This window comes from Pipistrellus kuhlii, unplaced genomic scaffold, assembly GCF_014108245.1.
Source record: "Pipistrellus kuhlii isolate mPipKuh1 unplaced genomic scaffold, mPipKuh1.p scaffold_m20_p_3, whole genome shotgun sequence".
Lineage (NCBI taxonomy): Eukaryota > Metazoa > Chordata > Mammalia > Chiroptera > Vespertilionidae > Pipistrellus > Pipistrellus kuhlii.
The window spans coordinates 108,659,593-108,681,104 of NW_023425529.1; the positions used below are offsets into that span (position 1 = coordinate 108,659,593).

The following is a 21,512-nucleotide window of genomic DNA, read 5'->3' on the forward strand; positions in this document are numbered from 1 at the left end:
CGGTGCGGGCCACATTGCAAGGCCTGGCGGGCCGGATTTGGCCCGCGGGCCTTGTGTTTGACATGTGTGCCTTAGAGGGAGACAAAATGGTGGCGGAATAGACAGATGTGTCCCAAGCCTTGTTCTGGAGCAGATAGAATCAGCAACTAATTCAAATAACATTCACCCCAAATTGGCGAAGTAGGCACAGCTGGTGAGAGAATTCGCACTGGAGAAGGGCAGAGGACCCCTGGAGATTGCCCAGGGCACTGTGACCACGTAAGCAGCAGACACGTGAGCAGCGCGCACCTGTCCGAGGAGCAGCAGCCGCATAAGCAGCCCGCCCTGGTCCAAGGAGCAGCCCACCCCTGCCCGAGGAGCAGCAGCCACATGATGCCAATTAAAATGTCAACTAGGCGTCACCTCATACTTGTCCAAATGGCTATCATCAACAAACCAACGAGGGGCAAGTGTTGACAAGAATGTGGAGAAAAGGGAACCCCAGTACACTTCTGGTGGGAATGCAGACTGGTGCAGCCACTGTAGAAAATAGTATGGAGTTTCTCAAAAAATTATAAATGGAATTCTCATTTGATCTAGTGATTCTACTTTTAGGAACATATCCTGAGAAACCCGAAACACCAGTCAGAAAGAATACATGCATCCCTATGTTCATAACAGCGAATTTTACAATAGCTAAGATGTGGAAACAGTCCAAGTGCCCATTAGCAGATGAATGGATAAAAAAGTAGTGGTACACTTACACAATGGAATACTACATGCAGTAATAAAGAACCTCTTACCCTTTGAGACAGCGTGGATAGACCTGGAAACTACTAGACTTAATAAATGAATTTGGCAAGGTTGCGGGAATACAAAATCAACATCCAGAAATTGATGGCATTTTAATACACCAATTATGAATTCTCAGGAAGAGAAACTAAACAAACAATTCCATTTACCATTGCTACAAAAAAAAAATTGCTTAGGAATAAACTTACCCAAAGAGGTAAAACACCTGTATTTGGAAAACTATAGGACACTAAATAAAAAATAAAAAATGGAAGAATATAGATATACGTTTCTCTACATATACATATTAACTACAATCATGTGTGTATCTCTCTCAATGGCTATCTCTCTAAAAGAGTTCACATTGATGTCTTCAATTTCAGTCCAGCACATCAGGATTATTTGTAGCTTTCCCCCTTGCTATTTTGGTAAATGTCTTCTCCAACAGCAAGAAATCCAACTCCTATTATTCTTAATATACTTTTTTCTTACCCCTCCCCCATTTACCTGATGTACCTGACTAATCTTCCTAGCATACCAGTTACCTCCTTGGCTTTCCGGACCCACATCTTCTTTTTTCTCTAAGGAAAGGGAAGAAAAAGGAGAGGAAGGAGAAATATAGTTTTCCTGATTTGTTTTAAATTCAATGATCCCAAAAAGCACAGAATGTGGCAAAGAATAGGTGCTCAATATCATTAATTATTATCCCTCTTTACTTTGTATTTCATTTGCTTGTTCTCTACAAGTAACCCGAATCTTCACTGTTTTATCTAGGTCCTGTTGGTTGGGAATATTGTCCTAGTAAGTGTATTTATTTGGACAGAATCTTCTTACAACAAAACAAGTTAAGGTCCCATGGAACTGATCATACAGATAAGGTATCTATACTGGATTTGTTGACCCTGCCTTGTAGATGAAAACGTACAACACATTGTCAAGTCTGCTCTTCTATGTGGAAGGTACACCATGACCAGTGATCGTGTCTTCTGCACTCCTAGAGATAAGGTGGCCATAGGAAAAACATGGACTAATGGTGGCCAGTGCACCCCTGTGGGCAGGATTAACCCTAATTTGGTCATGTTGGGCAAAGCTATAACCATTAGCATCATCCTCAATCCAAAAATTAAGATTTCCTAAACAATTCTCAGAAGGCAGTTCCTGGCAGCATTTACACCCCGAGGAAGCAAAGAGAAGCCTGAGACGAAACCCAGATACCCTTCATGGAACATTCGCCTTGTTATGGAGGGCAGTGCTGACAAAGACAAATGGCTCCTCAGGTTTTCCATTTATTGTCCCAAATGCAGTAGTGCCAGGGGCATCGTCAGAAAGTAATGGGGCCCTCAGAAAAGTAAACGTGGTGCCACACAGATTAATGTGCTACAAAGTAAGAATATCCAGGAACCTTGGGAACTCTGTGCTCCACAAAGTGGGAAGGATTGGCCAGCCCACTTCCTGTGTTGTCCTGAGGTGCTCTGCTCGAGGCCACCCAAAGAGGGCGGGCAGATGGGTCTGGACACCACAGTCTCTGCCCAAGCTCCTTCTGAATCCTCATTTGTGTGGTGTCCTCTGGACTGGGTTGGGTGTTTCTGAATCAGCATTCCTGAAGAGGGTCTGTAATTAGTCATGTTTGAAAGCAACAGAAGGGACTAGAAGAAGGAGTAGGAATGAGAGGAGAGAGGGAAGAGAGAGAGAACTATCACTGATGAATCAGATACTTTATGTAACGTAATAATAGTAATAATAGTATCTTACATTATTGAGCATTTACTATGTTCTAGGCTCTGTGCTAGCTACTTTACATATGTTATTTCATTAATGTCTTTCAGCAACCTTATGAAGTGGGTATTATTATCATTATCTCTGCTTATGGGAACTATGACATTTAGTAACTTGCTCAAACAGATACAGATTGAAAGGGGTAGGAGTAGGATATAAGTTAATACTCACACCAATCTTGTGATACAGATTTTTATCGTTTCCATTTTACAGGTAAGGAAACGAAGGCCCTCGGGCCAACATCAACATCACTCAGGGGCTTGCTAGAAATGCAGTCTTGGACTCCACTTCAGACCTACATAGTCAAGGGTCTGTACAGAACACTCAGCTGGACCAGAGGAATCCAGTGGCTCTCAAACTTGCCCAAGCATAAGATCCACCCAGAGACTATGTTAAAACCTGGGTTCCTGGGTCTATCCCCTAAAAATCTGGAGTCGATCGTATTCTCCAGTAGTATTTTAGCCCTCTGGAGAACTGCTTTCACCAAGTACTCTTTTAGATTTGAGTGCAGCATTATCCTAATTATCTTTTAGATTACATCATCTATCATGTAACTGATGTTAAAAAGCAAATTTTTTATGCTAGTTAAGAAGCAGGTAGCAGAGTTTTATTTAGCTCAGGGTTGACCAACTTTTTCTGGAAAGGCCACATAGGAAATATTTTAGGCCTTGTGGGCCATTTGATCTGTCATATGTCACAAAAGCAAGGATACCTTTGCCCCACCATTGAACAACAAGATTTTCTACCTTACAAAATGTCAAATTAGGCTACTCACAAATTTTCCTGTCTCCTGTGAATCATGTCCCTAACCAGACACCAGGGCATGATTTTCAAGTCCTTATTTTCTCCTTGGTACAACCTTATTTTACTTACCCTCATTTTTATTTAGTTTCTACTTTCCCCAGTTATGGGACCATGCTCCTACCAACTGAGCCACATGGTCAGGACAAAGTATGATATTAAAAAATAAATAAAATAAAATTTTAAAAAATATATGTAATGATTTCAGAGAGAAAAGGAGAGGGAGAGAGAGATAGAAACATCAATGAGAGAGAATCATTGATTGCCTCCCGCACACCCCCTACTGGGGATCGAGTCCGAAACCCAGGCATGTGTCCTTGACTGGAATTGAACCCTGGACCCTTCAGTCTGCAGGCCAATGCTGTATCCACTGAGCCAAACCAGCTAGGGCAAGAGTGTGGTTCTTAAAGTGTGGTCCTGGACCAGCAGAAGCACCATTGCCTGGAAACTCTACAGAAATGTAAATTCATTCTCATACTCCAACCCAGACATATAGAATCAGGTCTTCTGGGTTGGGCTCATCAGTCTGTATTTTAAGAAGCCCTTTAGTTGTTTCAGATGCAAGATAAAATTTGAGAATCACTGGTTTAAACTATCACTTCTAAGCTGTTGCTTCCCTCTAGTATTTCAAACTGGAATGTTCTGTGGAATATTTATATATGCCCTTCCTTCCTTCCTTCCTTCCTTCCTTCCTTCCTTCCTTCCTTCCTTCCTTCTTCTTTCTTTCCTCTCCCTTCCCTCTCTCTCTCTCTCTCTCTCTCTCTCTCTCTCTCTCTCTCTCTCTCTCTCTCTCTCCTTCCCTTCTTTCTTTGAATGTTAATATATGAAAGCAAAGAAAACAAGCTCTATGGGTCAAAAGGAGTTTACATGGCATTGCAGCATTTTTCTTTCTTTTTTTTTTTTTTAATATATTTCATTGATTTTTTACAAAGAGGAAGGAAGAGAGATAGAGAGATAGAAACATCGATGAGAGAGAAACATCTACCAGCTGCCTCTTACACACCCCCTACTGGGGATGTGCCCGCAACCAACGTACATGACCCTGACCAGAATCGAACCTGGGACCTTTCAGTCCGCAGACCGACGCTCTACCACTGAGCCAAACCGATTTTGGCCATTGCAGCATTTCTTAAAATAATTTACTGTTGGGACCTATTTCCAGGAGTTTGTGGAAAATCCAACAACAAATGAATGGCTTCATTGGAAACAGAGAAATCAAAACGGAATTCATTATCACCCCTCGCTAATCATCGCTACCTCTGACAGCCTATTTCTTTCAAATAGCACAAATGTCCTCCTAGCTACATAGGCTTAAAATACTGGAGTTACAGCTTCCTCTTCTCTCATATCCAATCAGCCTCTGAGTTTTAGGGACTCGGTATTGAAAGGCTAGAGATCCGAGATGACTTTCGGGGGACAAACAAGCTATTGTTGTGGCTTATCAGAGCCAAGACTCAGGAGGCAGCCCTTCACTGGAACCTGGAGACCAGTCCGTCCGCCTGAAAAGCAACTCTGGCTGATCTCAGCAACCAGCGCGAGGCAGGAGTCTGGGCAGCAGGTGGAATGCTCCAGAGCCACCCACAGGCCACAGGGACCATGTGGTCAAAGAATCAGGGAACCAAGACCCATGAGGGCCCTGAAGAGCTGAGTAGGTCTGTCCTGGAGGATGAGGAAGAGGTCAAGGAACCAAATCAGGTTAAACAAGTTAAACGTGTTTTGAAGAGCGGGCCCAGTGGTGGAGGCCTAGTTGTTGAAATGAGCACTCAGAGATGACGGGACTCAGCCTGGCCTGCAGAGAGAAGGGCCTCAGTCAGCATTGGCAGTGGCTTGGCTGCTCCCACAGGTAGAGATCACGAGGTCTGAAGGGCTAAAGAGCCAGGGAGTCGTTATTGGATCACAGTCATGAGTTTCTGCTAGAACATAAGTGACTTCCACACAAATCCACCACCCAAACCCACATTTAGAATCTGTTTACTCTTTTTGTATCTCTTTACTTATCCTGGGGTAAACAGAGGAAAGGGGTGGGAAGGACGAGTTGAGTGGGATGAGAATGAGAGACTGGGGAGCTTTTAAAAAATATGTCTGGGTCAAACCCCCAGAGATTCTGATGGCACTGATCTAGTCTCCAGATTAATGACTCAAATATTAATGTGCATTGGAATCACCTGAGGACCTTGTTAAAATGCAGATTCTGATTCCGAAGGATGGGGGTGAGACCTGAAAAGTATGCAATTTAACAAGATCCCGAGTGATGCTAATGCCACTGGTCTGTGGATCTCATTTTCTGTAGCAACAATCTACAGCAGGGGTTCTGAGGGTCATCCCCATCAGCAGCACTGGTCACCGGAGAGAAATGCACATTCTAGGGCCCCAACTCAGGCTCTGAATCAGAAACTCAGGGGGTGGGTGTTCATACAGCAAGACCCAACGAAAACCCTGAGACTGAAAAGCTACCTCTGGAAGTGGAGAGCAGGGAAAGGCTGAAGAAAGAGGCTGGCCAGTTCAGTCTGGTAACTAGTAGAGCTTATTGAGGGAAACTTACATACGAGGTGTGTCTGAGGTGACTGCACCACAAAATGGATCCCCTCGCTACTTGGCAGGGGAATTACATAAGGTAAAGGGGTGGATAGCCACGGGAACACGTACGTGAATGCAACCAGATACAGAAATTAGTCACATGTTTGACCAGGTCAGGACAACCACCTGTTCCAGGAACCAGCACGTAGCAGAAGGCAGGGAGGGAGGCTTATGTCAGAATGAACAAGAGTTACCATCAGGCAGACTCTAGGGGCGCCTTGCAGAAAGCAACCTCCATTCTGGGTCGGGTCCAGCTTATGGGACAGACATGTCAGAGAGCAGTCTGGCATGGGGAGCCCAGCAATCTGTGTTTTAACCCACCCCCAGGTGATTCTTATGCACGTTCTAGAGCAACTTTGTTCATCTCATGGCACACACAAACTAATTCTGAGGCACGCCAAAAGATATTTTTGCTGATCTGACAAAAAATAGGTATAATTTTGATTCGTCTACACCAGATAGCTATTGTGTTGGCTGACATTTTATTGATTTTTTTACAGAGAGGAATGGAGAGATATAGAGAGCTAGAAACGCCGATGAGAGAGAAACATCGACCAGCTGCCTCCTGCACACCCCCCACTGGGGATGTGCCCGCAACCAAGGTACATGCCCTTGACCAGAATCGAACCTGGGACCCTTCAGTCCGCAGACCGACACTCTACCACTAAGCCAAACCGGTTTCGGCTGTTGTCATTTTTTAATTTGACAATTCTAAGGGAAAAGAGATCAATGACCCTGACTAAACAGTGCAAGCCCTTGCTGCACACCAGTTGAAAATTGCTGCTCTAGAGAATTCAAGAAATCCAGAGAGAAGGGAGCTGATGTTCACTATACGGACAAAGTAATGAATTATTGTGGAAGTAAGCCAGAAGCAAAGAAAGATCACATTTGGCTCTATTTATGTTCTAGCTATGAACAGGTATTATTATAGCAAAATTAAGACATAACCTTGAAATTAGCACATATTTGTTTTAAAAATTTGTTTATCTCCCTATCATCACAAGTAGTAGAATTTCTTAGAACACCTTTGGAACTTGCACACTCACTGCAAAAGTGAGAGGAAAGAGGTGACACACTGGCCCTGGCACTGCCGTGGTGGGAGTGCCCGGGTGGGATTAAGGACGGGGAAAGGACCCTCGCTGCTCCGAGGCTGCAACATTGCGAGAGGTCTCGGCGAGGGGAGGTGTTGAAAGTGGCAGTGTCATTATGTTCAGTGAAATAAGCCAGTCGGTGAAAGAAAAATACCACATGATTTCACTCATTTATGGAAAATAAAGAACATTATAACCTGATGAACAAAAAGATAGATACAGAGGCAGTAAAGCACCGAACAGACTGTCAAATTACAGGGAGAAGGCTGGGGAGTGCTGGGGGTGAGGGGAAGAGAGATAAACCAAAGGACTTGTATGCATGCATATAAGCACACCAATGGACAGACACTGGAGGTGTGGGATGAGTCTGTGGTTAGTCAAGAAGACACAATCACATACTTCAAATAAAAAAATGCATTAAAAGGTTGATTTGGACACCATGAGTTAATTTTCCCAGTGTGTTTTGTCATACTATTATAGTACACATCTAGCGCTTAGCAGTTGTTTGGTAAATATTTGCCAACTGAATGAATGAAACAAAAACCTTTCTCCAAGGTCCATTCTTCACCCAAAACAAATGGTGTGGCCTGCAGAAAGGAGAGGAGGCTCAAAGCGATCCCTTAGGGACCCCAGTTCAGGGTTCTGTCTGGGTATAGGCGAGTCTCCGTGATACGGCCCGGGAGGAGGAAGGTCCACGTCGAAAAGCCGCACCCTGCTGTCCCCCTCCAGTGCCCCCGCCTCACCCATGCCGGACCTCCCAGGACGCCCCTCCTGTAAGTCCAGGAGAAGGACACTCTCAGCGGGGGGTAAGAACAGTTTTAGATTTTAGATAAATTTTTCTAATATTCGTTACCATGACCCACAGTAGGAAAAATTTTATTTTGTGAACCAGGAAGACACCAACCAACATAAAATTGGACAAAAGTTTCACAATACAACAATTACCCTTACTATGTGGGATGAGCCTATTTACCAATTCTATTCTTGCCCATTCCTTCCCATTGAAGAACAATGTGACCCACTCCACTGATTTCACAATCGACTAATGGGTGAGACCAGCGTTTTGAAAACAACAGCACAGTGATCAGCTGGAGCCGTGGTCGGCAAACTGCGGCCCGCGAGCCACATGCGGCTCTTTGTCCCCTTGAGTGTGGCTCTTCCACAAAACACCACGGCCTGGGTGAGTCTATTTTGAAGAAGTGGCGTTAGAAGAAGTTTAAAACATTTGGCTCTCAAAAGAAATTTCAATCATTGTACTGTTGATATTTGGCTCTGTTGACTAATGAGTGTGCTGATCCCTGGGCTAGAGGGATGGGTGCAGGGACTCCACTCAGGGGCCCTAAGCGAAGGATCCTGCACCATGCCCAACCTGCAGACACTCTGATGTAAATCCTTTTCTAGAATCTTAACAAGAAAGCTCCAAGGAGAGGTCTTTTCTTCTATACCTAAACTATTATAAAATATCAGTAAGGGTCTTTTTAAAAAATATATTTTTTATTGATTTCAGAGAGAGAGGGAGAGAGAGAGAGACAGAAACATCAATGACGAGAATCATTATCAGCTGTCACCTCACGCCCCAACTGGGGATGGATCCTGCAACACCGGCATGCCCCTGGCAGGGAATCGAACCCTGACCTCCTGGTTCATCGGCCGGCATTCAACTACTGAGCCATGCCAACTGGGCATCAGTGAAGTTCTTACCCATGACCTTCCACAAGGAAGAAGCCACTTTTGACTGCCCAGTCAGGAACTCTGTGAGTAGACTTTTCAAATAATCCTCAGAAACCTGCAGAACAGAGTCTAGGGACTGCTGCTGTCTGCTTCTTCCACTAGCTAAGGGGACTTGGAGGCGGCACTGTCCTTGGCTAATCAAGTGACAAAGCAGAACTTGGTGGGCATGTTGAGTGACCCTTGTTTACGGATTCACTGGGTTGTAGTTCACTACCCAGCAAGTTGTGCCTTCCCACCTCCAGGGGGCACCGTTCACACAGACCGCACTGTGAATGAGGACCTCTGGAAACAGGCTTATGTTTTAAACTGAAAAATAAAACAAAGGTACAGAGTTGTTGGTCAGAATGTTCAACACATTCTCCTTCAACCCTGACTACATCTACTGACTTGTGTTTTTCACGAAGAGCAGCTTCTTCGGGTGGGAGTGGGTAAAGATCTCAAAGGTTTCGAATGATCTCCCTGTTCTGACTTTGTAATAACCAGGGCAGGCTAAACATTCACTATATTAAGACCAGGCACGTGTCCCCAGACCTCGTTCTTTCCCTGGGTCTGGCTTTATCAATGCTGGTGATAAATCAAGTCTGATTTGTATGAGGCATGTTAAGTGGGAAATGTGTGACTTCAGGTGACTTTGATCGACCTCAGGGAATGACAGTACCGCTAGCACAATAGATAACCACTGCTAATTTCAGGATTACCAGCTGCTGTTAAATGAGTTGTAAAATTATTATTGTTTTATTTTTTTAACATATTTTATTGATTTTCCACAGAGAGGAAGGAAGAAGGAGAGCTAGAAACGTCGATGAGAGAGAAACATCGACCAGCTGCCTCCTGCACACCCCCTACGGGGGATGTGCCCGCAACCAATGTACATGCCCCTGACCGGAATCGAACCTGGGACCTTTCAGTCCGCAGACCGACGCTCTACCGCTGAGCCAAACCGGTTTCAGCTATTGTTTTATTTTTAAAAATAAAAGATCTGAAAGACTGGAACTCTCAGGACCCATCAGTTCCTATTTGGGAAATCTAAGACTCAGTTTCATCTCTATTAAAGCAGTAATCATGACAACACTTAGCCACCAACCTGAGGCAAATAAGGCGCATTAAAGGTCTTTACCGGATGTCCTGCTGCAGCTTCCTGCCCTCAGGCTTCCTGCCTGGGTTTGCTACCTCCTGGCTGGAGAAGTAGGTTGCAACACAGTTGCTTATGCTCAGTAGTTCTGCTGGAAGGTATTGTGCCTAAACTTTATGATTTAGTCTGAGCCAGGAGAGAAGCGGGGCTCTGAACATTGAACTCAGCCCAGAATTCCTTTCACTTGCTTCTAAAAAATTTTGCTGCCATAAATAGGCATTAAATAATTTCTTGAATCACTACTGTCATTATCCTGGGTTCCTTGTGTATGCATTGTAACATTTATCTACAAAACATAGAAACACAATACACCTTTGATCTCAAAGACAACCATTTTTATTGCAGCATCTCTCTGTACCTTATGAACTAACTGTAAAAGGAACAATCATATTTCCAAAGACTAGGAGAATGAAGACGTGTCAAACCTCCATAGAGCACATTTCCCGACTGGGACTGCATGAGGCTAAAATGAATGTCTCTGAGGAGGTACATGAAAGGAAAACTAGAAAGATCAACACACTTACTTTTTATATCTTGATTGAAAAAAAAATTATGCTAACGAAGTTACTGGCCAACTTACAAAATGTGCACCGCTCTAAATCTTCCTAACAGCGTCTATTCCCCTTTCAGTCCTTAGTGTCCTACAGACCTGTCTTCTCTGCCGTCCGAGCACTGGGGCAGGAGGCGCCTTGCTTGGCCATGCTGGTGGCAGGCGTCCGCAGGCTAGCGCTGGTCTCCGTGCGGCCAGCCGGGTCTCCTCCCGCGGTGCCCTCCGTGTTTCTGCTTCTGCAGAATCCTCTCTGCGCAGGCCGTCTCCCCCGAAGCAGCTTCCAGGCCGCTGCTCTGTACTTCTTTGAAATTAGGTTGTAGAGGATCGGGTTAATGGACGCACTCAGATAGAAGAGTTGCAGCGCAACGATGTTAAAGTATTGAGAAAAGTACATGGTCTGGGAATCTTTCGTATTTATGTAAATGATTCTGCCAATGTGGAAGGGCAACCAGCAAACGATAAAGGACAGAACCACCACCACTGCAAAACAAGACACAGGCACCAGAGTGAGCGAAGGCGTTTAAAAACAAACAAGGGTCCCAAGAAACCAGCGGGGGTAATAAGTAACAGCAAACAATCAGATAAAACCTGGACCTAACCAAATCCCCGGCCCACCTACATTTGCCTTAAAGTTGCAGATTTGGCTAATACATGTGCTACCAAGGCTGGACGTACTAAAGCAGAAGGAGCACATTCTATGAACGAGCTGACAGGCTTCCTTCCACACGGCCACTCCGCGACATGGTCTCTGCTTTCTGGTGAAAAGAATTCTGCAATGGGTCATGCATGCATGTATGCATGTAAGTATGTATGTATGCATGTATGGTTATGGGCATGGTTCACTTTAACCTTGCGGAAAACTTAGCATTAAGTAAAGACATTTTAGCTTAACGTGATCTACCCTGTATTCTCAAGGATGCTGTGAGAATCCACATCTGCGGCCTCTAACAGGGACTCTAAGCGCCCCAATCACTGCTCTCAGCTCAGCCCGCTCCCCGCTCCCGGCGGCTCTGAGACGTGGCTGTGCACAGGCCCCGGGTCTCCCAGCCTCGGGGCCCCGGGGACACAGCCGGCGGGGGCGCGGGGCCGGGGACCTGGCGGGTGGCGCGGGTGGCACGGACGCGGCGCCACTTACGCAGGACGCGGACGGTCTGCCGGTGGCCCCGGGCTCGCCCGGAGGCCGCGGGGCCCCGCAGCGGCCGCCGGCTCCGCCGCAGCTCGCGCCCGATGAGTCCGTGGAGGACGCAGAGGCACAGGAGCGGCAGGAAGAAGTAGGCGGTGGTGACCCACAGCATGACGCGCAGCGCGCCCAGCTGCGAGGGGCTCGGCCGGCACTCGCGGCTGAACAGCGCGGCCGCCTCGCGCCCCGACGGCGGGGACTGCGCCGGGGGCAGAGCCGGCTCCGGGGGGGCCCCGCGGGCAGGGGCCGCGGGCGGCGGCGCGGGGCCCGTGGCGTTGCGGCCCGGCGGCGGGTCCTGCTGGACGCCCACCACGAAGAGGAAGGGCGCGGCGGAGAGCAGCGCCACGGCCCAGAGCGCGGCGATGAGCGCGCGGGCGCGGGCGCGGGTGGCGAGCACGCGGGCGCGCAGCGGGCGGCACACGGCCAGGTAGCGCTCGGCGCTGAGCGCCGCGGCGTGCAGCAGCGAGGCGTAGGTGCAGCCCTCGCCCAGGTACAGCGACAGGCGGCACAGCAGCGGCCCGAACACCCAGGGCCGCGAGCGCCACAGGCGGTACAGGTCCAGCGGCAGCCCCAGCAGGATGAGCAGGTCGGACACGGCCATGCTGCCCAGGTACATGTTGGTGGTGGTGCGCCTGTCCCGGGAGCGCCCGATGAGCAGCACCGTCACCACGTTGCCGCTCACCCCGACGGCGAACAGGCCCAGGCACACGGCGGTCACCGGCACCAGCGCCCCCAGCGGGAAGGGCGAGCAGCGGTGCTCGTTGCAGGGAGGCAGCGCGGCCCAGGGCGGCGGCCCCGCGCCCTCCGCGCCGAGGCTGCGGTTCCCGGGGCTGCCCATGGCGGGCCGCGGGGTTCCTCGGCGCCGCCTCGCCCCCAGTGGGCCGGGAGCCAAGCGCCGGGCTCCGCTGGCGAAGAAGCGCTTCCTCTGGCGGCCCGCGCGGCCCCTGCCCGCCCGCCAGCCCCGGCGGCACTGCCCGAGCCCCGCGTGCAGCCTGCGGGTCCCCGTGGAGGCGCCCCCGAGGGTAGCGCGCAGGCTCCGCCTCCGGCCACTGCCCACTCCGCACCCTCGCCCAGGCCGGCGGGTTTCCAGGCGGCTTCCCCCTCCGCCAACTGGGAGGCGGGGGGCGGCCGAGAGCACCGGCCCCGCCTCGTCTCAGGGCGCCTTTCTGAGCCCCGTGAGGTTGGCTCCTGCGTCGGCGGAGCGGCGCTTCTGTTGGTCCCGTCCAGCGGGCACCTTGGGGGATGTCTGTGGGGCTGCTTCCTCATGTTCAGGAGGCTGCCACGGTACTCCGGTATGAGAGGAGCTTAGACCAGAACCTAGAGTTCCTCCAGGTGTTAGTTCTGGCTCTACAACCGAGCGCTCCTGGATCAGCCCCAGCCTCCTTCAGCCCAGTTCTCCTCTGCAAATTCTCCAGTGACGGTGGGCGAGCTGACCAAATAATTTCAACCATCTCTTACAACTCTGAAACCTATGGGCATGCCCATGTCTATCATCGTAAAGAGCAAGGCTTAAGTATTTGCGTGTATAGTCAAGACCGGTTTGGCTCCATGGATAGAGCGTTGGCTTGGGGACTGAAGGGTCCCGGGTTCGATTCCGGTCAAGGGCATGTGCCTTGGTTGCGGGCATATCCCCAGTAGGGGGTGTGCAAGAGGCAGCTGATCGATGACTCTCGCTCATCGATGTTTCTAACTCTAACTTTCTCCCTTCCTCTCTGTACAAAATCAGTAAAATATATTTTAAAAAAGTATTTGCGTGTATATTTGAGTACTAAAACATGCTATATTGTTCCTGTGTATAGAATACTTCATAAACGTAAAAAGTTGAGTATTTGCCAACACTAAAAGGAACTAAAATTCTGGAGGGTAAGACTCAAACTGAGTTAATTCATGTGGTCTTTATTTATTTATATGTATTGTGGAAAGTATTACAGATCTTTCCCCCTATAGCCCCCCATCCCCCAGCCTTCACACCACTATTGTCTGTGTCCAAGGGTTATGCATATATGCATATAACATCTTTGGTTAATCTCTCCCCGTCCCCCACCCCCTACTTTCCCTCTGAGATTTGTCAGTCTGTTGCATGCTTTCATGTCTCTGGATCTATTTTGTCAGTTTATTTTGTTCATTAGAGTCCACATATATGTGAGATCATGTGATACTTTTTTCCCCCCTCTGACTAGTTATTTCACTTAACATAATAATCACCTGCCTCAAGGTGCTGTTCTAAGTACTTGTGTATGTTTTGCAGTCCTCACCCAAAGCACATGGATAGCTCGAACTTTTCTGGGAGTTACTTATCTCTGTGTGCATGGACACCACTAGCATTTTTACCTTCCTCATCACTGCTGTTCCCAGTCATCCTAAAACTTACTCTTGAAGCGAACTTCCTCAGGTTTTCCAGCCCTCCCTCATCACCCACCCTTACCCCTGAGGATTTTGTTGCCTGCCCCTCTCTCAAGCATTCCTCCTGATAAAACTTACACCCACACATGAGTCTGGCCATGCCTTGGTTTCTCCTTTCTATCTGATCTTGTTGTCTCCCCATCCAGGGCAGTGGCTCCTGTGGACATCCCTTACTGCATTCATAACTGCAAGGATCTGGGAATCCTCCTTCACTTCCATTTCAGTCATACCAGTTTCCGACTTTCACCACCCATCTTGCTAGCTCACTTTCTCTAATACCTCAACCCCTACAATCCTTCAATTGTACTGGGACCTCCAATGGTTGCTCCTCCTCCCTTTTCTTTGTCCCTCACCTGCCTCAAGTCCTTACTTTACCCAATTTAAGCTCCATGAGTGACCCTGCTCTCTCCCAGGCAAACACCTTCAGCTCCTGTGCTTTCTCCATTGCCACGGCTGTCTCCTGGGCCAGAGGACAGCCACGCCTGGCTAAGCAGAATCCTCTGCCTACTCCATGCACACTCCAAATAGCTGCTGTTTCACTTGAAATTCTCAACCTCTAGAGGGGTGCTTAGTTTTCCCCAGTCATCCTCATCCTCTTCCATTCAGTCTTCCACCCTCCAGGCCACTCTTCTGTGCACCCTCCTCTCTCCTCAGCCCCCAAGACCTCTTTCCCTACCTGAAATAGGATGAATTCAAATTCTAAGCAAGGTTACAGGCAGAACTTCCTTCCTTTTTTTTTTTTTTTTTTTAATTAAAGAGCCAGCCCTATGTGCACTTAGTGGTTATTTCATTGCTGGCCTTGAAAAACAATGCTGTTCTATCCAATTGAGAAGGTGCACCTGGCATGGTATTAATATTAAGATTGTGGGCATATCTGGTCTCTGGCCTACAAAGTCAGACAGCTAAGTATATCTTCATCATTCTTCAAAAGGGCTAAAGCAAACTAGAAAGCAACATTTTATCTAGGAAGAACAGCAGAAAATTCCAAACAACAGTTTGTTGCAAAATAGGGGTTTTCCTCCTCAGAACCTTTAAAAATAACTACCTGCCCCTAAAGCGGCACAGTCATTTGGAGTCCACCTGTGTGTGGTGCTCTTGCGGCTGTCCTGGCCAGATATTTCAATAAATCTTTGCCTGCTTTTTTTTTTTTTTTTTTTTTTTTTTTTTTTTTTTTTTTTAATAAATCATCAGCCTCCGGTGGTCTTATTTTGAACCCAGGGTTCGACCCCACAACACTACCCCCACTCAATCCACCATACCCACCCACCTCCTCTCATTTCCCCTGGACAGATGAATGGGGTGGGTGGTACTTGAACCTGAAGTCAGCTCTGTCCCTTCAGTACTTCATTCACCTCCTTAAGGACAGTACTCTTGCAGTTCTCTCTCTCCTGTATCATACTTCCTCCCTCTTCTGGTTTGTTTACATGTTTTGAGCAAAACACCTCAAAAGAGTTTTCATATTCATTGTCTCCACTTTTTCTCCCTCCTGCCCTCCTCCCATAGGCAGCAAAGATGTAATTTCTTCACCTATAGTTGATCTGATTTTATCTTGAGTTCTCACCTTCCGGGTAGCAAGAGACAACCATGTAGTAAAGTGGAGCCCGGTCCCTTTTGTGTGTAGTTCCCTTCGATAACCTGGGCATCCTCCCCACAGCCTCTTCTCCTTCTCAGCCTTTATATGAGGGTGGGGTAGGCTTATGGGCGGGTGGTCAGGTGGCTAAAAGGTCCTTATGAAACCAGAAGGGAGAAGGGCGCCTAGCTTTGTGCTGGCTCCTGAGGGTGCCCGGGCTGGCACCTGCTAGACTGCAGTTTACTATCCCTCTCCTGTCTGGCCACCAGGTGCCCTGCACACCCCGGAGGCAGTGATGGATGGCTAGTGATTTTTGTGGGCCCTTTCTTTACACAAGTGGTGCTTCCTTGGCTCTCACAAGCTGCTCCAGCCTCTGCTGAGGGCTCCTCACTCCTTCCCCCCCTCGCATGCCAGCTCTAGGGAAGGCTAGCTGGGTCTCAGATTAGTGCCTGTGCCAAGCAGGTTGTCCGTGCCAACAGTACCCTCCCAGACGGCTTTGTGCTCCTCACCCTCACCCACACCTCCCTTCTCTGCTGTGTCCTCTCCGTGCAGCTTGTACCAACTGACCCACTCTTTACTTAGCTGTTCGTTATCTGCCCCTCCATCTCCCAACGTCATGTGCTCTGGAAGGCAGGGCCTTCATCTGTTGTTTTCCATGCTCTTTGCCTAGTGCCCGGGTCAGTACCTGGTACTGAGAATTTAATAAATATTTGTTAACTCAGGGAATGAGTAAACTTCTGTTCTTTACAATTCTTTACAATTCCCAGCAGTTGAGCACAGGGCTCTGGTGACGGTGGTTGCTCAGTAAGAGTTCTTTGGGAATCTAGTTGGAGATGGGCCCCTGAAATGGACAGACTGACTCCCTGCAGGATTTTTCTAACTTTGAGTACATTGCAGCCCAGTAGGACTTGGCCCATAGGGCAGACCTGAACCCTTATAATTGCTCAGCATTCCATGTTTTAGGAAGAAATGGGACCAGAATGACTGGAGAATGACGACACCTACATTCTACATAGTATTTATAAGGTCACTCAACAGCTCCCTGACTTCATACTTCACCTGATGAGAGGGAAGAAACCATTCTCAGGAGACCAGGTATGTGGTCTTCCCACTGAATGAGTGCCTCTCCGCCTGGTGCCTGTGGGGCGAGAGTAAGTCTAGGTCTGGCCTGGCCATGGCGCTGTGTCCCTGGCAGCAAGAGGGGTGTTATGAGGGGGGTCCTCTGAGTACGTCCATTTTATGGACAAGGACACCAAAGTACAGAGAAGCTGCTCCAGGTCACGCGGCCAGGAAATGGAGTGCTGCCTGCTTCCCGGGTGTGTGGCTATAGCCACAGTGCACATGGTCTTGCTTTATAAACCACAGCACCACCAACTTTAGGGGTGCTTGGTAGGACCTGGATCCTGCTAGGAAAGTGTCTCCCAGCTTCATTTCAGTAGCCAGATTTTGTGGACAAATGGGAGTCTATGGAAAGTTTTAAGGAGCAATAGGATACAGCCATAAATTGCAGTGTACCTGATGCACCTTGTAGAAACGCCATAGGTTTCCCATTTTCCCCACCAGAGAGCAGGGTGTGAAGCAGAAGTTGACAAAGAAACGTGCACAGCAATTGACGCATACTTCATAACATTTGAGCCAATCTTTTATGAAAACTGTGCCGCACCAGCACAGCCAAGGGTTCAGTGAGCCTGAGGGTGGGCGGTGAAGGATGGAAAAGGAAGACAAGAGAATAAGCTGGGTCTAGGTGGATCTTCTGTGCCTGGCTGAGGCCACGGAACAGACCCAGACTGCAAAGCTGGTGCTTTATTTGTAGTCAGGGGCAAAAAAGGCAATTTACAATGTTCTTTTAAGTTTCATTGTTTTGGCATCACTTGCTGCCCCTCCCACAGCCCATTAGCTACACAGGAAGATCTAGGGAGCAGTTACAAGATTAAGCTTTATTATGCTTAGGGGGCTGTGCAACTTTGCCAGCAGGTCAGTCTGAGGCTTAACCTATAACTGCTTCCTACAAAAACATATTAAAGATTGAGGCTTGTAGACATGGCTCTGTTTATGATGGGAGCAGGCATCAGGAACAGCAGAGCAGCTCACTGGTCTGATGCTCCTTTGCAGATGTAGCACTGGGCACACTTGGCACAGCCCACCGGGCAGCAGGAGGTGCATTTGCAGGAGCTGGCACAGGTGCAGGATCCCCCAGTGGAGCAGGAGCAGTGGGCGGCTATACTCACCGGAGGTGAGCCTTGCGGTCCAAAGCAGGAGAAGAAGAGGCGTGGTTGTGCCAGGCTTTTGCAGTTGGGAAATTTCAGGTAGAGTTCCAGATTTCCAGCTGTTTTTGCAAAATGAGGAAGACCTGGCAGCTCTGGGAACACATTTCCCAAAGGCGGTGGCAATCCAGGATGAGAAGCAGCTGCTACCTTTGCACACACACACTACATGTCCCCTCAGTCCTCGGGACTCACACAGCGGTCACATGGGCTTACCACGTTCCTTCTTCCTCTAGATCCCAGGTGCCAGGAAATTTGATAACATGCAAGCTGGCACCCTCAGGGGAAGTTTTGGTAGAGAAGACCAAGGGCAGGACCTCACCTCTACATTGACCTGGGGCCATGGGCCTCTCCAGGTTTCTCTTAGGAGGGTCATGATGGGAAATTCAGGCAAGATTTTGTGGGCTGCACAGATTCCAATTATTGTGTGATTGTTGCATTAGCAATTCTCTCTTGGCAACAACTACCATGCCTGGGCATTGAGCGTCTGCCCCCTTGTGGTCAGTGCGCATCATAGCTACCAGTTGAATGGTCGCTTAGGTTTTATATACAGACTAGGGGTCCAGTGCATGAATTTGTGCACCTTGAAAGGAACTGTGGGCCATGAGGCTGTGGTGGGCACAGGGGCAGGCCTTGGCCCATCCTCTGTGTCCCCACCCATCCCCTTCTGCCATGGCCCCGTCCCTTCTGCCAGCAGCCCTGCTCCTGCCACTGCCACTGCCCCTCCCATCTGCTGATGGTGCCGGCCCTGCTGGCACCCACTTATGGTGCAGAGTGATTGGGCTGGTGCCAGCAGCAGGTACGAGCGTGGCTGCTGCCCTAATCGTCCTAAAGGAGCAGGGGGAGGTAGAGAAGCCCTCAGGGGCTATCAGGACTGGCAGCCGCCACTCGCACCTGCTGATGGTGCTAAGTGATCGGACCGGCGCCAGTGAGCGGCAGCTCCGGTGCTGATGCCGCCAGTGCTGATGGTGGCAGTGGGTGCTGGCAGCAGGTGTGGGCTCCGGACGGGACCATGGCACATGGGAGCAATAATTTTCAGTGACCACCAGAGGTTCACCCCGATGACAGTGACAGCACCTCGCCTTGGTCTAGCAGCCCCGCTCACCTGCCCCACCATCCTGCCATGGCCGATGCACGCCTCCTGGTGGTCAGCACACATCATAGCTACTGGTTGTTCCACTGTTCAGTCTATTTGCATATTAGCCTTTCATTCTATAGGATTATATATGTAGATTATGTTAGTATTACTTGAGCACTTATTACATGCATATCCTCAATGTTGTTTTCCATGTAAATTTCAGAATATAGGCTGTGAGGAAAAGGTCTTATACTGTTTCCCTGAAAATAAGACAGCGTCTTTATATTAATTTTTGCTCCCAAAGATGCTCTAGGTCTTATTTTCAGGGGATGTCTTATTTTTCCATGAAGAATACGGTACACATTTATTGTTAAATGAAAATAAAGGAAATTTATTACCTGTATACGGTACAGTAGTACTGTAGTTGTCAACACAAACCAGACAAAGTGTGAATCCTACACTATCAAGAATTTACTCATTTATTCAATGACAATCATGTCATCATCTTCTGGAACATCATCATAATAATCCAATTCCTGAATTTCCTGGTGAATTTCTTGTGACTCCATTTCTTTCAGAATCAGTGGACCAAATCTCTCATGTTTAGCAATAGCATTCTGAGACAGAGCCTGGGGGGCCTTATTTTCGGGGGATGCCTTGTTTCACTCAGAAGGAAACCTGTAAGTAGGTCTTATTTTCGGAGGATGTTTTATTTTCGGGGAAACACAGTACTACGATATATGAACTTCCTTACTGCAAAGCAGCTGTCACTGGTAAACAGTAAAACTGTAAAGTGTTATTATTTCTCTAAGACCACAGAGTCATCTGAGAAATATTAAGAATCATATAATGCTGATAACTTAAGTCTGGGCGGGCTGTATCCCTTAAACAAACAAAAAAAATTCGGTTGTAAACTAGGCACAACCCACCCACTGAAAGAGTGGGAACACCTAAGGAGGTCTGGGATGTTTGAAGAGGAAGTGAGAAGTGGCCAATATTCTTTGCAAAATGGAATAATGACTAGGTCAATTTATTTTGACCCACTGATGTCCAGGATTCTCTAGTTCGATGCTGTTTATCAGGTTTTTTTAAATACTGATGTGGTCCTAGCTAGTTTGGCTCAATGGATAGTACGTTGGCCTGTGGACTGAAGGGTCCCAGGTTCGATTCTGGTCAAAGGCACATGCCCGGGTTGTGGGCTTGATCCCCAGTGTGAGTGCAGGAGGCAACCGATCAATGATTCTCTCATCATTGATGTTTCTATCTCTCTCGCTTGCTCCCTTCCTCTCTGAAATTAATGAAAAAAAAATGTGAATTTACACAAAATTAACCATTTTAAAATGAAAAATTTAGTGACAATTAGTTCGTTCACAATGTTGTGCAACCACCCCAATGTTCCAAAACATTTCCAAAATAAAATCCCATACCCACTAAACAGTTACTCTCCATTGCCTTCTCCTTCCAGCCCCTGACAATGACTAATCTCTTCTGTCTTTATGGATTTACCTATTCTAGATATTTCATATAAATAGAATCATACAATACGTGACCTTTTGTGTTTTTTTTATGTAGCATAATTTTTCAAGTTTCATTCACATTGTAGCTATATTCCCTTTTGAACAGTTAGCTTGACTCATTTGTAGTTAGGGGCTATTAATAAAGGTACTTTCATACTTGGATGAATGTTTGAAAATGGGTTATTCCTAGGGCTGGTGTGGGCTTAAAATGGGAGTCCAACTATCAGGATGAAATTCTAGAGGAAAGAAGCTAGAGCTTCTAACTTAGCCTGATATACCAGATTCTCCTTCTCTTCAATCCCTAGGGTGTTGTGGGTTGTTATGGATATAGGCAAGTGTGTAGCATCATGTCTGGCTTACACAAACTGCTTGATAAATGCCATCAGAAATGCATTACTAAAGTCCATTATTTCCATTTCCTTCTTAGAATACAGGACTTCTAGGAGACACATCAGAGTTAGTGCTCAAGTGTGGGGGCACCTGGATTCAAACCTCAACTCCATTATTTATTAGCCATATGACGCTGGCAGAGCGCTTGAATTACTGTGCATCAGTTTATACTTAATGGAGCAATTAAGATTATGTAAATATGGTCAGGCACTGAACACAATGCCTAGCACACAATGAGTGATGAATAGATGCTAGCCATTATGATTTTAATGGATTAAAAATGTATTTTCAAAACTCTTTTGGCAAATTTCCCATAGAAAATATCATCCTATTTATTATATAAAACGAAAAATAGCCCTTTGCAACATGTAAATATTTGAAGGCACCAATCTGAAGTGAGAATTTAGTGACAACTATTAAAATATTAGTTCTTGTCAACTCTCATTTCCTCTGAGGCTTTTCTCCCCTTTAAAGAGTATCAGGGAGGGAAGAACCAAGGTGGTGGCATAGGTAAACAAACACCTGTACTTGCTGCCTCTCATAACCACATCAGTACCACAACTGAATGGCAGAACTAGCACCCAGAACCATAGGAAAGCTGGGTGAGTGCAAGTTCCACAACTAGAGAGGTGCAGAAGGTGCATTGAGACAGGTAGGAGGTGCAGAGGTGTGGAAAGTGCT

The 21,512-nt window shown here is 47.5% G+C and overlaps 2 protein-coding genes and 1 non-coding gene across 3 annotated transcripts in view; 1 reads left to right on the forward strand and 2 right to left on the reverse strand.

The window, feature by feature from the left end:
- CDADC1 (cytidine and dCMP deaminase domain containing 1) overlaps positions 1-5,282 on the reverse strand; it is a 68,483-nt gene extending 63,201 nt beyond the window's left edge. The window contains exon 1 of the mRNA XM_036457685.2: positions 5,278-5,282. The gene's annotated coding sequence lies outside the window, so the exon portion shown is untranslated. The remainder of the gene's footprint in view (positions 1-5,277) is intronic.
- A 3,909-nt stretch (positions 5,283-9,191) lies between these two features.
- LOC118731028 lies at positions 9,192-9,323 on the forward strand. Its single transcript, XR_004991731.1, has one exon. It is a non-coding gene; the product is annotated as a small nucleolar RNA SNORA72 (small nucleolar RNA).
- A 391-nt stretch (positions 9,324-9,714) lies between these two features.
- MLNR (motilin receptor) lies at positions 9,715-12,608 on the reverse strand. The gene is made up of 2 exons (XM_036457689.2): positions 11,565-12,608; positions 9,715-10,909 (listed from the first exon to the last, which is right to left on the reverse strand). Exons 1-2 carry the CDS (start codon positions 12,445-12,447, stop codon positions 10,521-10,523), a joined length of 1,272 nt encoding a protein of 423 aa, XP_036313582.1. The 5' UTR covers positions 12,448-12,608; the 3' UTR covers positions 9,715-10,520.
- Between the last annotated feature and the right edge of the window lie 8,904 nt (positions 12,609-21,512).